This window comes from Zeus faber (assembly GCF_960531495.2).
Source record: "Zeus faber genome assembly, chromosome: 3".
In the NCBI taxonomy this organism is placed as follows: Eukaryota; Metazoa; Chordata; class Actinopteri; order Zeiformes; family Zeidae; genus Zeus; species Zeus faber.
The window spans coordinates 25,242,280-25,260,244 of NC_137190.1; the positions used below are offsets into that span (position 1 = coordinate 25,242,280).

The 17,965-nt window shown below is 42.7% G+C and overlaps 1 protein-coding gene across 1 annotated transcript in view; it reads right to left on the reverse strand.

Annotated features, from left to right (window-relative positions):
* Nucleotides 1–275: 275 nt before the first annotated feature.
* The window catches only part of madd (MAP-kinase activating death domain), a 39,042-nt gene continuing 21,352 nt past the window's right edge, over nt 276–17,965 (reverse strand). The window contains exons 21-36 of the mRNA XM_079998143.1: nt 17,742–17,945; nt 14,374–14,477; nt 14,013–14,096; nt 13,482–13,640; nt 13,215–13,335; nt 12,521–12,583; nt 11,791–11,911; nt 11,602–11,707; nt 11,381–11,491; nt 11,162–11,269; nt 10,892–11,056; nt 10,703–10,775; nt 9,959–10,065; nt 6,639–6,708; nt 4,719–4,765; nt 276–1,915 (exon numbers count right to left, since the gene is read on the reverse strand). Coding sequence (XP_079854269.1) covers nt 1,802–1,915; nt 4,719–4,765; nt 6,639–6,708; nt 9,959–10,065; nt 10,703–10,775; nt 10,892–11,056; nt 11,162–11,269; nt 11,381–11,491; nt 11,602–11,707; nt 11,791–11,911; nt 12,521–12,583; nt 13,215–13,335; nt 13,482–13,640; nt 14,013–14,096; nt 14,374–14,477; nt 17,742–17,945 — 1,757 coding nt within the window. The 3' untranslated portion in view covers nt 276–1,801. The remainder of the gene's footprint in view (nt 1,916–4,718; nt 4,766–6,638; nt 6,709–9,958; nt 10,066–10,702; nt 10,776–10,891; nt 11,057–11,161; nt 11,270–11,380; nt 11,492–11,601; nt 11,708–11,790; nt 11,912–12,520; nt 12,584–13,214; nt 13,336–13,481; nt 13,641–14,012; nt 14,097–14,373; nt 14,478–17,741; nt 17,946–17,965) is intronic.

The following is a 17,965-nucleotide window of genomic DNA, read 5'->3' on the forward strand; positions in this document are numbered from 1 at the left end:
ACCCTATAGTACTAAATGATAGTCATGGTAAATGCCAATTCAACCTTATTAGGGTTCATCAGCGACATGTTGCAGTTGTTCCCTTTGGAACCAACTCTTTTAGTGATACAATTTTTTATATTTTAGGCCAGGGTTAGGTTTAAATGTCAAGACATATCTGCTTAAACTTCTCGGTAAACCTGCACTTTGCATAAACTGCGTTGGTCAAATAGGAGGAGGTTCATCAAAACCCTTCGAAAAAGATTTTCACCTTTGTAATGAGGACAAAATGAGGCTTCATTTGGGACAACTTTATTATGATATTGCCAAAGCTGTACATATTCTATAAATACTTTCATCAAATACTGAAATACTTAAACCTGACATCTTATTTCAGCGATTCCCTCGGTTTACAGCTGCAGGCTAGAACAATAATGGGGATGGGCCAAAAATAATCCAGTCATAAAACCCAAGCAGACAAATGTATCATATCTAAAATGTAAAGCCATATGTGTGAGTTTCACACCTTTATCCAGTGTAAGTGTTGCCATGAACAACACAGAACATCGCATCTTGTGGATATCTTCAAATATTGTTTTCCTTTGCACATTTAAATTTACTTTAAATAAAGGTTTAAAAAAAAAAAAAAAAAAAGAAAAAAACAACTTAAAAACATCGTCCAGTGGTGTATCCGTATTGATATATTGCTAATCTGTAGGATCATTCAGTGCACACACACACACACACACACACACGCACGCACGCACACACACACACACGAAGTGACGACGGCAATAGGACCAGTGCTCTACTCTCACAGGACACAAACCACAGTGAGACTCTAATCGTCTCCTGGTGGACACCAAACACCACAGCGGTAGGCTTACACTACACTCCACACAGTCATGTCATCCACTTCACGGTAGAAAAACAAAGTCCTTCTCAAATTCCTCTCTCTGGAAGCCAGCGACACTCACTGCGATACCTGGCTCTGGTCATAGCTAACTACTTAGTATTGCACATCTAGAGAATAAACCACAGTTTGTAACATTGTTTTTTTTTTTTTTTTGTATGAGAAATGTACAGCATATGTTTATTTATAAGTTATATTTATTATAAATAAATATTATATTGTAGGAATATATAATATTTATTTACTAGATTCTTAAAATAACATGCAACCGAGAACAGCAGACCACACACAATTTTACAGTCGAACGAGAACAGTAAAGTAGCTGTACGTGGCAAGCTAGGGGCGTGGCAACACAGAGCGTTTCACCACTCACAGTATTCTGGGGCTTGACGCCATGAAACCGTCCACCAAATCAAACAAAAACAGGAGTATGGACATGCAATGATGTGAACCATAAAACAGTAGCATCTTCACAATGAGGCGACTGAGGGGAAACACACGGCAGCGACGCACGCAGTCATACCATGTGTCGCGGGGGTGGAACTACGTCAGGGCGTGTGCACGTGACCTGCAGGAGCATCCCTTACATATTCCACCACGGGAAGCGGCCGCTGCCTCGGCGGCGGAGGAGACACCGAAAAAACAAGAGCACACTAGGGGAGTCCCGAAAGAGCAGGCAGACTCTTAATTACAGCGGAGATTTGGGGGGTGGGGGTGGGGGGAGGGGTGGGGTACACATACCTACACACATCTATACGTCAGGATCTCAAAAAGCGGTGTTTCCAGTGTCAAGGGGCGTGTGCTTGGAACTAAGTAGGGGACTGTCGGAGGTCCGAAAAGGTTGGAGAACTCAGAAGCCGTCTGCGAGTTGAGAGAGGCACATGGAGACGGGTGGAGGGGGAGGTGAGACTAGCTGGAGAGGGGTCTGGGCGACAGGAGCCTGGGCTTCCCTTCCGCCTCCTTCCCCTTCACGGCCGCCACGTAGGAGAAGAGGCAGAGGACGGAGTAACAGATCTGGTGTGCCTGCGGGGGAGGGGAGACAGGTCCGTCAGTAGTAGATAACAACAGGGACCATGATGACAATGGAAACGCTTCCCAGCGCAGGCGAGTCATCGTCTTCAGCATTTCATTGGATTTGACTCTTGGACGGCGCGTGTTTAGAAGCATTACGTTGAAAAAGTAAATAAAGACGTATTTCTGTGATGACTATCGATATATTGACATTTTGTTAGTTAAAAGGTACAATATCAGACCTGCCAACCTTGGGAAAATATTTGTAGTACCAACATAGTTTAACAGGGAGTCTCCGTGGCGTTGGAGTTACTGCAGCTAAATGACTACATCAGTTATTCACATCGTATCCATCCCATAAAGAGGCTCGTCACGTATATAGAGTCTCGTATATAGAGTATACTAATTCATCTCATTAGCATACACCCCTTGAAATGCACCATCTTGTTAAGTTACCGAACATGTTTACCAACTAGAGATGCACCGACTGCAATTTTCTTGACCCATTCCTATTTCTGATTTTTTATTTTTTTAAGTCTGACCTGCAAATTCCGATTTCTGATCTGCTGTACATCAATGACAAATACATAAAGTGATCTGATCACGCTCACATGACTGGACAGCTGCACATACGGACTACCGCTACAATTTTCAGTTACCACAACAGTGAGATTGCTGATTTTGACACTGTTTATTATAATTGTTCATTATTCAAACAATACGGAACAATAATAGGACATGAAACTGTCACTGAGTTCCAATAAAATTGAATATGGGACGGTCCAAGTTTCAGTAGATTTCAACCTGTAACTCTCACTGAGTTTTAGTAGGAACCAACATGTAACTAACGTGGAAATGTCCAGTCTGAACTTCAAATTTAAGTCTCTTTTACTTGAAATGCAAATGTACATTTATATTATATTTATATGGTACTTTGCAAATAAATTGCAATCATTCCAAAAAAATAAACAAATAAAATAAATGGCCGACTCTTCTGACTCTTGTTCACTGGAAGTCTTCCTTCACTCACCGTGCGTTAAACCAAGTGAATCAAATGAACGACTCGTTTTACTGAGACTCGTCAAGAACCAAGTCTCAAAATGAAAACAAAAAAAAAAGTCTAACTTTTCATCACGGGCAGAGCTCCACTGTGACAGTGATGGATACGCAGTCTGCACAATGTTAGAATATTGTCAGGCCATAAATAAATAATACATCTAATGTTCTTAGTTTACATTGAAGTACCTCCAAACAGCCGACATTTTCTTTCTTTTGCTCTTTTTTGAGCATCAACTACGCAACTACGTTACATTATGTTGGTATCGGGTTTGAGTATCAGAGCATTGTTACCAGTACAGTACATGAGCACAGTATAGGGCGTGTACATTTGACCGGCACAGAATCAAAAAATATATCCGACACTGATCGGCCGGTGAAAGCCGTTCACCGGCCGATCGATCGGTGCATCTCACGCTTGATCTGTTAACATTACGGTCTCATTTTTGTGTTTTATCATAACTCTCCCACTTCTCATTTTACCTCAGAAAGGCAGCGTTACACCTCAGTGGATAACAAAGTACCGCTGCAGTCAGTACGCTGCGTATCAGTGGATGTTGAGTGAGAGGAGAGGGAGGGCTGACAGAACCACAGGTCGTAGCATCTGGTCAATCCCAGGCGTATAGTTTGACTACCCAATAAATGTACAGTTCTGTTTTGTATTGACTGATTTCCATCATTAAATTAGAATAATATATATGAATACAATTTTGCGTACCTTCAGTTGGCATTTCGTGGCAGAATTACGTAGTTGGTACACAAAATGCATGCAGGTTGGCAGGTCTGCAAAAAAATAACTTTTCAGCATTAAAATTTCTCAAAACAACTAGACCTATGTTATATATTTTGTTGAGTTGTGCAACTTACATTCTCCCAAATGTCTCCAACAATTTTCCAACCCAGAGAAATCCGGCATTTTAATATAGGTTACGGTCCGTTTCATTAGGTCACCTGTCTGTATTGTACTATTGTCTGTATTGTACTATTTAGTCTGTATTGCTGTACTACTACTCTTGTAACTATTGTTTGATGGAGCACCATTATTCATTGCCGTTTGCTGCGCGTTCAACTCCCGTGATCCCACGCTACTTCACAACATCAATGTTTGCCTTTAGTTGTTGTTTTGATCGAGAGACCCCTATCGGCAGAAATGACATATTGTACCTTTAAACACTTTGATTAACAGAGTTTTCTTTAAATGTTGACGCTATTAACGCAGTTTCCTAGTTTGACCCTTTGAATGCTCTGTAGTTCTAAACCTAATGGATTGACTACATTTTGCCCTACATAATGAGAATTGATACCAACTTCCAAAGACTCAAAATAATTGAAATATTACATTTTGGTGTTAGACTGAATGTGACTGTGGTGGTATTTAATTGAAGCAGCATAACTGCCGAACAAAGTATCGATATGACAATTTTACAAACCCCAACTCAGCCCTATCCCGTTGTTTCAAATTAATTGGGGCATCTCAATACGAAATGTAAGTGTTGATATATTGAAATATTTCATTCGCAGATATAAGAGTCCGGCCTTGCATGACCAAGGTGGCGGTCAAATTGAGAGACTCCTCTTGAAGCCACTTTGCCGAGTCGTTCCAATGCTGCTGCAGTGAAACTGAACCAGGGCGTACCTTCACGGCGTCGTCCATGCATTTCAAACGGCGGGAAATAACAAAAAGTAAGCCGTTCCTGCACACACCTGTCACATGCCCTGGCCTTTGGTTTTACTGAGAACAGCGGAACAGACGACTCACCATGGGTGTCTTGTACTTGTGGATCACCACTTCTTTAGTTTCAGGAACTATGCCGGTGCAAGAGACAAAACAAAGAATTCAAAGGGAGTAGGAACCTAAATTAATAACCACACTTGAGAGCTGGGGGCTGCAGGGGAGGTGGACGAGGGGGTTGAGATTACAACAAGGAGCAAAAATGAGCTGTGGGCCAAGAGAGTCCACCAAAACATTAGAATCCCAGTCGGGATGAGATGAACGAGAGGAAAAGGGGGGAAGGTTCTGGTCTGCGATCTATAGCCCAGCCCACAAAATAAAACAGTCAAGGCATTGTGTGAAAGCTATAGGGGGGAAATAACCTGGTCATTCAATTCCTGTGAGCGTCGGAAAAGGTTTGTTGGGACTACCTGCGGTTCTGTCTCATGTGGGAAATACATAAAAAATGGAAATATGTCACTGTTTACACAGTAAAAAGGCCAGTAGCAGTAGAGAGGGACAGTTGTGGCCCAGGGAAAAGAAAAAAAACAAAAACTAAAAGACAACATCAATAGAGGACTAAACAAATCCAGAATTTTCAAAGATGGATAAATGCTAAATAATGAACTAGAGATGCAGACCTTTAAGACAGAAAAAACAAATCCATTGACTGTGGAGCGTGCCGCTGTCAATAGGACAGATTGACTTTTCATTAGTAACCTTGAACCCAGGTGATGCATACCCTCCGCAGTCCCCAAATTATAACAAGAAAAGCCCACTTGCTGTGACACAACGGCAAAACTATCGTGACGCGAGGAAGTACATGGAGGGTGAGCGGTGGGGTGAGGTTCAAATAATGGAGAAGGGTCATGAGAGAAGCACGGGAGACAAGCCACGGGGCACATGTAGGAAAACCAAGAAAAGGATAAAAAAGGAGGAGGAGGAAGAGTTTGGCCAGAGTGATGGAAGAACGGCCTGAGGGAGATTCTAGAGCAGAGTAGGTCGGATAATAAAAAGGAGAAAGGTGACAACACTTTACCTGCTGGAGAATGAAGGTTTTCATAGTGGCAAAGATGAGGGCAACATTACAAAAGCAGCACATGGACACAGCAGTAACCCGGCCCGGCTCAGAGGTCCCTGCCACGCCTAAAACTGTCCATCATGAGGGTTTTGATACCACTTCAAAGTTTGAAAATACCAGTATCCTCAGCTGCCCTCCTCAGCCGCACAAACCAATTATGCAATCCACTGAAAACAAAGCAATTGGTTTACTTAAAGATTAACCAAGATGAGCAGAACTGAGCTACTTCCCTGTGGCTTGCAGTTTGCCTCGACTGTCCAAACACAGACAAATAAGCACTTTTTCTATGAAGCTTAATTAAGATTTAAATCCAAGCAGCCATCTAGAATCTATTTTATCACCTGGAAATCTATTTAAATGTCGGAGGAATTTTCATCTACAGTAGTTGCTTCACTACCACCACTCTGCTAAGATGTACGCCAACAAATGATTATTCTAAATGATTAAACTAGTTGCAACCCCAATAACTCATAATTTGCCAATAAATACCACCTTCCACATCTCTCTAGTTTTGCCATTCTTTGAAGCATTCAAGTAAACATAAAAAAAAATAAAAAAAAATAAAAAAAACTTTTATCCACCAGACGACTGAACCACAACAAGCAAATTCATCTCGAACAAGACTAACCTGCAAGACACAATCCTTTCTTGGATCTCTAGAAGACATTACCAAATTTTGCCACACAACTCAAAATAGACCCTTGAAAAAAAACTAAATCTAAAGAGTCTCCTATAGAACTAAAACATAGCGTCCTGTTTTTCCTTCACCAGAGATCATGGCCATCGCCGTCCAATTTACTGAAGGAGCTGTGGTCGATGCGTCTGCCTTGAAGCTAGGTTACTGCTGTGCCGAGTACAGGCCTAGAATCAATAGATGGGGTAATTACCAAATTCCTCCAGGACAAAGACTCCCTTCACTGTATTGCACTTTTTAATGTGACTCAGTTCTATGAAAACCTAAAAACAAACAAACAAACAAACAAACAAACAAACAAACAAACAAACAAACAAGACAGAACATCGTTAACTCAACAACACTGGCGGAAATAAAACATTTCTTATTTAATCAAATGAGCATATTTTTTTTTTTTATGTATTTTAGCAAGTGTGAAAGGTAAAATAACAAGACTGCACATGGAATGCAAGCTAGAAGATGCTAATGAAAAAAATAAATTAATACACATTACAGGAAGTTTCCATGAAGGCATGCACACATGGGCTGTGGCTTAAATGAATGCAAATGCAGGGCAAAGCCTGCTCAATGGAGCAATTTGTCTCATAAAATTCATCAAAATATCTATTTCCATTGGCAAACTTTTTTTGGAAAATGTTAAATACATTTAAGTATGAGATTCATCACAGACAGTAAATACTTGAAGTAAAGTTGGACTTTATTTTATAAAGCTTGTGACATGCAATACAGCCCATATAGTGCATACATGGAATTTCCATATATTAGACGGACAAAGACACAAACTTAGATTTGCCATACAGCTATAACAGTTAAACGTAAAGAAGAGGGGGAAATAAAATGGAGAACCCAATAAAAAGTGACCGCTAATAAGCAAATACAGCAGAGGTTGTGTACCTTCCGCTCCTTGCAGGGGGAGAGAGCATGGGAGAGAAATGGTTTGGATTATTATCGGACAGAAGAGCACGGACACTCTGCATGGCCCATAGCGGGCACTGCGCTAACCACACCAGCCTCCCGACTACTTCAACGAGAACCCAAATGCATCTGACACGAGACAATCGGCACAGAATCTAAAAAAATAAAAATAAAAAAAAATGCAGAAAAATAATAATAAAAGACAAATAAGCCAAAGAGGACTAGAGGTTTGACTAGGGTTCAGAGTGACGGATTCACCTTGGTTGTCCTTGGACTAAACATATCCGCCCCCAGTGCCCTCCATGACTCCTCCTCCAGCAACGAGGGCTGGCACCAACATGCCTCGCTCACAGTGGAAAACAAGGCAGCCCGCCCCACTACAGTGCTGCTGCCCGGGAGTAACAGCAGCGCTCGCCCATTTTCATTGCACTCATATAATATTCGCGCCTATATCCGCACTAGATGAAGGGTTGTTGAAGGTACAATTGTGAAAAATCGGACAAAACACAACTAACTACCCACGAGGGGGAAGACCAGGTTGTGTGAGCCAGACAACGAATAGATGTTCTCTCATCCGTGAAAGTCTCGAACAAACAACAAGCACTTCATTTCAGGCAGGTTTGTGTGGGAACAGCCTAGCTTCTGCACAAGTTTCTCTACCCTTTTCAATATTAAAGAATAGATTTGCCCTTTTTCCCCCCCGAGCCAGCTCTTATTAAAATGTTGGTTCTCATCATTTCCCAACGTAGCTGAAAGATTTACTATTGAGAAACTTACCACTCTGCCCAAGCTTCTTACTGTGATTAAATGCGGTTGTTATACTCAGTGGATGCACTGTGGCAATTTCTGAAAAAGAGATTTACGTTTAAAGTTTAAAAGTCTTAAACATTTGCTCCATAGGACTTCAAGCACAGTCAGAAGTTGCAGCAGAGTGATACGTTTCGAAACAGTAAAGCCAAACCACATTTTTCCATGAAAAACAGCGAACTTATCCTTTAAGCACCAAAATTCTAACTTCGCCAAGGACAGCCTAATGCAGCAAATAGTGAAGCAGCGAGTAAGGATGGGTGGTAATCATGACGCCGGCTCGCTGCAGTAAGATCAAACTCAAATTAACTTCTGATGGACTATGCATTTTTTATGTGTTACGTGAGCTCAAAGTGAATACTAGAAGTTGACGAGGCTCCTTGACAATAAGAGCGCGTTGAAACATCACATTTAATGCCCCAGAACCGCGGCACTGACCTTCCAGGACCGTGCCTTCCTACATGCCCTCATTAATCAAATCCTCACGCTCTAACGGACCTTGGGAAAAACGGGAGAGAACTGTACTTGGTCGCTACAAATTGTGAAGGATGTGAAGGGAAGAACGCATGAATATGTCCCAGGGTCCAAAATTAAAAAATGAGATTGCTATAAAAAGTCAATTATTAATGAAAAGTCTTTGCCTGCAGGTTATCTGTCTCACCGCTAGTGAATGAAACACACAGCACACGATGCATCCTTTCCTCCCAAATACACCAACGCAGGGTGAGGGTGCTACAAAGACCAAAACAAAGTTGTATGGAAAGACGGGTTCATTTAAAAAAAAATAAAAAAATAAAAAAGGCTCTCACCCACAAACACACCTACTGGAGACACACACACACACACACACACACAAACATACGGTATTTCCTCAAATTTAAACCGGTAGTTAAATAAAAAACAGGCCTCTAAAAAAAATGCCGGGTGCGTGGCCTTAACGAAGAAATACAAGCCTGCCTCAAACAAAGACCGGGGGAAAAACTGATCGGAGCTGCGGCGCTGTTCCAGTGTGGAGCTCCCCTCCCAAAGAAAGCGAATAAAAACAGTGTGTTTTTATTGAAGATGTCCTTCATTTACTCAATTTCCTACTGCTTGCGTTCCTTGATCGCTTCTTTGGCAAATGCCCCGTTCTTAGTGGCGACGCCCTCGAGTGCTCCGAGCACAAAGGCAAACTCGGAAAACTGTAATTCCCCTGTCGGCTACCACCACCTCTTTTTTCACTATACATGTGGTTGCATGGCATGGCACGCAGACTGAAGTTTGATTTAAGATTTAAGAAACTAAAATATGATCAAATATACTTATTAAACAGAGGGAATTAGACATAAAAGCCTGCCTGTAATTTAAGTCTGCTTCCAATAAAGGCCTGGTACCCTCTGCAGTTCAGGTAAATAAAGGCCCCGGTCACTATTTGAGGAAATACGGTACACACAGAGAGGTTAAGGCAAAAAAAAAAATAATAATAAAAGCAACAGCTCAAACAGGAATTCTTCCTCCAAGTTCCTTGCCATCAGCAAAACTGAGCATTTTCAGGGGGAAAAAAAAGACTTTCACACATAAGAGCCAGTCCGTGGTTTTAATACAGTTTGTGAAGTGTGCGCGTGGAAATTAGAGGAAGAAAACCTGGAGATGGGAGGGAATGACAGAGAGACAAATGGGAGAAAGGTGGGAGTCGGGTGATAACAGGGGAATGATAAACTCCAGGGTAAGAAGCTGCTACGGCTCAGAGGGGTTGTCTCCATGCCCCTGTATGAAGGTTACACTGGTCTGGTGTTGTCGCTGGACTCCTACCTGGCTGTGCATGAATTTAAGGTTGATTCCCTCCAGTGTGACTTGTAAGAGTCCGCCCTCGCCCGTCTTCATGTCCTGGACGGGGAATTCTCCGCCCAGCTCTGGACCTGAGCACAGAGACCACACCTCAGCATCTCGTAGTGACACCAAGTCCTGAGCTAGCACTTCTGCTAGCGGTCTCTGGCAGTCAATTAAGGTAACATTTACTTTTGCCAAAGTAACTTAATTTTGCTGTATTTTCTATTTGGTGATGTAATTTGTCATACTTTGACAAATATGGCAAACTTAACCACCTTTGACAAAAACAGATGTTACCATAATAGGAGATAATTAGGTTTAAAAGAAAGGGAGGTTTCTCACCATATCATTCAAATTGTCCAAAAGCAGAAAAGGGACTTGTGTAAATATATACAATATCTATAAAAATGTGAGAATCATCCAAAAAAATGATCAGGGGTGTAAGGCAAAAATGTATGTACCAAAGAGTATTTACACCAGTGCGGTCCTGAGAGCTGAGACTACAGAGGTTCATGAGTGGTTGTAACTGAGCTTAGTTCGATTCATCTGTCAATAAGTAAAATCAAACAACACTTAACACAAAGAATTTCAGTGATCGCAAACTTAATGGCAGCTATAAATGAATAGAAGGCCTGGGGTATTTATTTCTCTTCACAGGAAGCCATTTTCAGCCATGGTTAACAAACAAATAAATAAATAGGTCCCTATGAACAACTGTTTCCTCACCTGGTTTGATGCTCTGCTGTCGAGCCGCAGCCTTCTCCATACTGTCCTTCACACAGTAGTAAAGTTCACGACACTGCAAAGCAACAGAGGTTTTGAGTGACTAAATGATGTAGAAACAAGCCCCAATAATAAAAAAAAAAAAGACCCCACCGGAGTCGTATAAGTGTGTGCCAGGTGCCAGCCACGGACTTTTTTTGTGTAGAACTTGTTGAGCTGCGTCTCCTGGCCGTTGCGCCTCCACAGGCAGAGCACCTTGGTCTTGGGACAGTAGGTCATGTTGATGAGCTTCTCGTACCACCAGCGCTCGTAAACAGTGCCGATGTTGCTGCGCAGGACTATGCAGTCATCGCAGACCTTGAATGGAATAAAAGAGAATTATTCCTTAAAAAAAAAGAAAGAAAAAGAAAAGGAGCCTAGTCCAATGAGAAAGGAAAAGGTCTCGGTCAGTATCCTAAATACCTCCATGAAGAAGATGTCTCCCGTGGTGTCTGTACCAGCATGCACGACAAAGGTTTGCTTCTTGATGTGACGGCTTCCGCTCGGCCTTATGGCCAGCTCACGGCCGTTCTAAAACGAAGAACATCACACCTGGTTTTTAGAGTTTCTGAATATTTCTCCGCTAGCCTGTTAAAAAAATAAAAATTAGAATTAAACCATATTCGAGAAGTTTCTGGGTACCATGTTGGCCAATTTGTCCAGAATCTCATTGATCTCTTGGCTGTGCGTGAGGCCAATGTGGGACTTCCCCATCAAGCGTCTCACTTTCTTCCGGACATCGTTTTTGATCACCTTGAGAAAGCGAAGAAACAACAACGGCAATATAAAAGGGACAATCCAACCATCACAGATGTAGAAGAAAAGAAAAAAATATATATATAGTCTGAAGGTCAAAGACCTACTTTCATCATCAGCATGTAGGCAATCATGTTATGCAGCAGGGTGGCAAGCAGCCGGTCTTCATCGTCCTCTAACCGCTTGCGATCGTGCTCGCCCAACGACAGATACCTTGCAAGGGATAGAATACAAGTGTGAAGGAGAGGATAAAAACACCCGGCGAGGAGTGAAAGAGAAGGTCTTTTTGCTTGAACCTTTCGATCATCTCCTGAGGGCCCTGGTCCATCCCCATGCCCTCGCGCTCCAGCATGACAGCGTCCAGGTAGGCGTCTTCCCAGAACTGCACCTGGTCCCACAGCGTGGAGCGCTCCTTACCTGAACACAGCGTTAATACCTTCAAATGTCTTCAAATGTAGAGAAACCACGACACACATTTAACTCAAACATAAATAACAACATACAATCACAATAATAGAAAAAATATCTGGTAAAAATTAATAAATAAATCGAATCTAAGAATTTTTAAGCACCCATTTATAACACTGCGAAGGCAGTGTTGTAAATGGTTCTGACTAGTGGACAATTTAAAGAGATATTAAGAGAATTCTTTTTGAACTCAACTATTTGACTGAAATATATTTCATATTTGAAACATGAATCCTGGTCCTAATAATAAAGTTTCTTTACAAATGTGATCAAATCAGCGTTACAGATCCCGTGGCTCAGTACGCCACCTATTGGTTGAAATCGGCACAAAGTGCAGGGAGGACACTGACGTAGATTAGTGCTTGAGGTTACTAGTGAGTGTCCTCACATGGAAAGAGAGAGAGAGAGAGGGAGCGAGAGAGATGGAGAGAAAGAGAGAGCAGTGGGATTCGGAAGTGGAAAGCTAGGGAGCGTGACCGAAAGCCACCAGCAGAGGCCGAGCAACGGAAGCATTCCGTGCACGAAACCATAAGAGCAAAGGCAAAGAGTGAGCCCTACTTAGAGAGAAGGTTTCCATGGCAGCGTCCTCCAGCTGATCCCACACAGAGCTCTTATCCCGTCCTGTCAGAGGTTCCCAGGAGCAGTGGCAGCAAGAGGAGCGAGGCAAGCGGAAAGGAAGGTCAGGCCCAGAGGTTAGTGGGTTAATGGCAAAAAACAAGAGCAGAGCGGGCGAGAGACCTCCATGGGAACAATGGCAGCGATAACACATCTACTCACCCCCTTTCCACGGCACAGTGAGCGCATTTTAGGCTCCAAACCACATATGGCAAATAATTAATTCACTTAGAAATCGTACAGTAGTGCAGTGGTTCTCAACCCCGAGGTCCGGGGAGCCGCAGAGGTCCTTCAAGTCCTTTATCGTTATTTCATTGACAAGATGTGAGCACCATTAGAAAATGAACAATAATTACTTAAAAAAAAAAAAAATCCCAAATTTTGCTTCCAGAGAAAAACTCTGGAATGGCCTCATGCGTATCAAATTGAGGGTCCTTGATGTGAAAAAAGGTTGAGAATCACTGGAGTTGTGTATAATCAGCTCTGTGCACTGATTAAACATTCTATAAAAGTAAAAGACAAAAGGAAATTGTACCCATTTTGTTAAAAGGTTTACTATTTACTTGCACATGCACTCGGTGATAAACCTCTAAATCACAGAGGTATTGTTGGAGCTCCACCAGTCAGTGGAACGTACCGAGCAGGCCTTCGCACAGGTAGATCCTCATGCTGAGGTCCTCCAGGGGCTGCGCAGGAGGCCCCTTGGTCACTGCCGCCACCGGCTCCTTGGCTCCTGGCTTCAGCTTATGGGTTTTTCCCTGAGAAACGAAGGCAAGCAGCAGATTTCAAGCCAATCTCTCAAGAGCGTACCTCTTCAACCTGACTGTCCCGGTGGGAACGCTCTTATTATAGGTATGAAGAAATTCACGTTACATAAAGGGCTTTTACTGAACAGCAGACTCACAAACACAGAGCTGGTGGCCGGGTTGGTTTCTATCTCGCTGTCGGAGAGCGTTCCCCTGGACTGGGCGAGGTGGGGGGCAGGCCTCCCGCCCAGGCCGTCCCCAGTGGTGCTGCTCAGGTCGCTGTCCGCCCCCAGCGTCTCCCCGGAACTGTTGCTGATCTAAAGATACACATGTGGCTAGGTATGAGAGCGGAATATCATCAGAGGTGTGTTCGCAGTCGCCCACAAGAGGCTACACTTTTTATTATTATTATTATTATTATTATTATTATTATTATTATTATTAGCACAAATTATTTTCTATCCACCCAATATATATTGATAATTGTTGATGAGAGATTGAACAAAACAAAGAAATCAAAATATTGCGAAACATGAATAATTAAGCTGAAGACGAAACTGCGTCTTGCCCTCACATTGTGGGGATTGCAATTTCATGATTTGATGCGTACTATGCATACTAACATGGCGTACTACATAGTAAGATAGAATTCGATTTTGGATGCAGCGTCTGTGTTGGCCGTGCCCTACCACTGTGCTGGCCTCTGAGTCTTGACTGGTGCTCCTGGTCAGGATGGGAGGCTCACAGCTGGTCACCGACTCAGTGTCGCTCTTCTAACAACCCGACAAAAGTCAAAGTCACAGGGAAAGGATAAATAATAAATGATTTGAAAATAAAAGGTCAGTACCACACTGTTCGAGATGGTTTCAAACATTTTTGAAGAGGTCAATTCATTTATTTAATTGGTGCCTACAGTCTACTCTGTGGTTTAGCCATGTGAATTCTTGAAGCTTTTATCTGAAAATGGCATCATTCATATCATATCATCATATATAACTTCCTCTTCGGAAGGTTCTGCAAAGAAAACAAATTAAGTCTGTGGAGCCTGACCTGAGATCCGGAGGTGACACTGAGGCCACTGTCTGCACTGATCTGAGATTTCTTCTCCTCCATGTCCGTTGCCTCGGGACGTTGGTGCTTTGCTCCTTCCGACCCTGTGGGACAGAAACTACAATCATCACTAATGTCACCGCTGCCTCCATGGTGCGCTTACCTGACTGTAAAGCTGCTCTTGTCAAGGCCACCGCAGTGCAGCCCCTTTACAGCTGTTCACTACATATGCCAAGGGTTCTCAAGGTGCATTCAACTTGAGCCACTCATTCTTTTTCTAAAATAAAATCAATCATAATAATAATACTTTAAATCCCAAGAACATTAAAATCTTCAAGCTACTTTCTTAAAACTGAAGAAAAAATAGGGTTTAAAATAAGTCTTTAACAGCAGCAGAATATCATGTTTAAAAGCGTTATAAAACTTTTTAACCAGGTTGGGTAACCAGGTTGATGGGTTAAGACCAAGACAAGCAGAAGGTTGCAACAAAATTTGTGGGAAACATTTTTTACTGATGAAACCAAAATCCACAAGAGTGCAATAAATCTAGAAACTGTACACGTAGCAAATGTGGCCAAAGTTTCACAAATAAAGACAAACAGTCACAGGCAGTTGGGCATGCAGACCAAACAAGACAGTACAGTTAGGCCTCATAGGAAAACCTTTTCCATCTGGCAAAACTTCTGATTTCTATCCAATTCAGTGGTATAATATTCTAGTCGGGTGCTGCCCAAGTCCCTTGATGTTTATGTGGAAAAAAGGTCAAAGGCCAAAACCCCAAAAACCTTGTGTACATCAACAAATTCACTTTGCTGCATGACTGGAAAAAAGGAAATTAAAGTGCATTAGCGCTGACCAGGACAGTCAGTACCCGTCAATTTCAGTGCACAGTCTCCGGGAAAAAAGGAGAGTCCTCCACGACCCAGTGAGCATGAATGATGCTAAAGCTTATATTTTGAGGACACAGATACAGTTTATCCTGTACAAAGGAAACATTGTTTGGTCACATTTGATAAAGCACACATTACCTTTCTGCTTACACTTTTGTTGGACTGATCAAAAGATACAAACTATAACAAAAAATGCTACCACTGCTAAGACTTCATCCAGATTTAAGCTGCAAAGATGGAGGTGCCTTACCCACTTCTACCATAGCTATGAATATATCCATCCAAATTCTACTCATTGTCTATTGGCAGGAAATTAAAATAATTGGAATTTGTAAAGGAATTATGCCCCCAAGTGGCAAGAATGAAACTGGGAATGATAGTGAATTTAGTCATCCCGTATTTAAATAATTAAAATTTAATTAACCTAGCATTATTAACTTCATGAGCATTAGTAACAACAGCATCTCACTCCACACAAGAAAACGTTATTAAAAAGCAACTTGAGTTTTTCTACTATAAGCATTAATTTAATTTGTTCACCTCGGCATCTCTTTTTATAGATATTCTATTTGCTTGTTTGAAAAAAAAAAACAAAAAAACAAAAAAACGGTTTGGAGAGAAGGGGGTGAAAACATCAACAATACCCCAATCTGATTTTTATTTTTTTTTCTTTGGTGTATGAAAAGTCTCTTACTCTGTTGTTTTTCCATAGCTTTTTGCTTATCCTGGTGCTTGCTCCACAATTCTACCAAGATGCATTGCAAGCAAGGAGAGAAAGACAGAGAGAGTCAGAGAGCTGGTTGAGTAGGCATGTATGGTGGATGAGCATTAAAAAAATCGTAACAGAAATAAAAAATAAGGCATAGAAAACCTGTCATTTAATAAATCAAGGTGTTTTGTAATGTTTGTATGTAGCCGCCTTCCAATCGTGGGGAGAATGAAAAATTCTAGGAGAGTTTCTGCTTTGTCAAGATCCATTTAGAAGTCAATACAAGCTACAAAGGTAACATTACAACACACCCAGAGCCCCTGGACCGCGGTCCCGGAGAACCACGCCAAAACCGCCAGAACACAATGTCCTCCGACGGCGGGGAGGAACGTTCCCTGACTGGCTCTCCAGAACCAGGGTGCGAGAGACGGCGTATCCTGAAAAGAGCGTGGGATGGGCGGGGTCGGGGAGGGTGAGAGGCCGGCTAGCCAGCGGGTGGAATGGAGCAGTTGCAGAAGCAGGGATGCAAGTCTCAAGACATTCTGTAGAATTGAAGGTGCATCTTCTAGGAGGGTCAGGGGCGGGGTTGGGGGGAGGGTGGATAGGAAAGGGAATCGTGAGGGTGGTTTAACCGAACCTGTCCCCTGTACACAGACCCAAACTCATTGCGGCCAAAGGATTTCCATGGTTTCTCAAAAGCCAATGCGGTTCAGTGGAAGGCAATGGAAACTTGAAGCACCATGTGATGTTGGGAATTTGGGGTCTTTATGGCGGGACTGTTTACTGGGGAGCGACGCTGCCACCCTCCATGCCGAGAGCAAAGGGGAGCCGCTCCGTATTGGCGGCGCTCCGCGCAAAAACCTGCAGTACAGGAACAGACGGGCAGCTCTCTACCGATGCGCACGACTGCAGTCTCCCTCCGCCAAATACTGCAGATTTAGGTTTTGGGAGGACGGAAAACAAACGCATGCTTACGAGGCGCCGCAAGGCAAACAAACGGAACCCAAACAAAGGAGGCGGCAAACGGGGGAAGGGACGACTTACATTGGAGGGAGGGAAATACAAACACACACAACTCAGGCTGGGAGGCGGGGCAATATTCCAAACACTTCAAGACTTCAGGCTTCTCCAAACCAACAGGGAGCTGCATTGCACACAGAGCCCAATGCTGGATTTGGATTTAGCCATTTCCACTTTCATTACACAATCGCCTGATCGCAATTATTCAAGCCAATTGTGACCATTTTGTAAAATCGTTAGATTCTACAATCAGGTCTCCATCCAAGCTTAAGTGGAATTTAACTTCAATTTGAGAAATGTTGTAACAAATAGAATGTAAAATTGTCATAAGTTGAGGAAAATGAACAGCCTGCCCAAATCTTTATGTTCCAAAGTTCAATGTCAATCTATGTTTCTTCTTCCAAAGCTGGATGTCTATTATTATTACAATATTATGGGCACATACAACTCAAATGTCATGATAATGACGGCCCTATTTCCAATTGTTAAATAGAAACTTCTGCTGTATGTCAACAAAGAGATCACCAGAGTAACTGAGTGAACACCATCAGTAAGCCAATCAAAGTGATTGGAATATCTTGGAACACCTACAAAAACATTCCCAGGAAGAGGGGGAACGAGCTTTCACTTGGAAGGATGGAAGAAAAGGTTAGGGACTTGGGAGGCTGGCGAGCTTTTTAGGGGCGGGGGGGCAGGGAGAGAGGGATCTCACGGCGCACATGCAACTGGGGTTGGAATGGTGTACACACCAATCGAGGCAATAAAGTTCTCCTCGTTCAGACTCCTGGTGTCAAAATGGTGGACTCCTTTGCCTGAGGTGTGGTGCGGCAGCTGCAGGTGGGGAACGTTCAGGAGGCCCTGGGGTCGGGCGCTCTCCACTCGACTGGACGGGCTCTCTTTGCTCCCCGGGCTGCCGGTACTGTCTGTCGGACTGCGCTTGCGTTTTTCTGGGTCTACCCAGTGACCGAAAAGC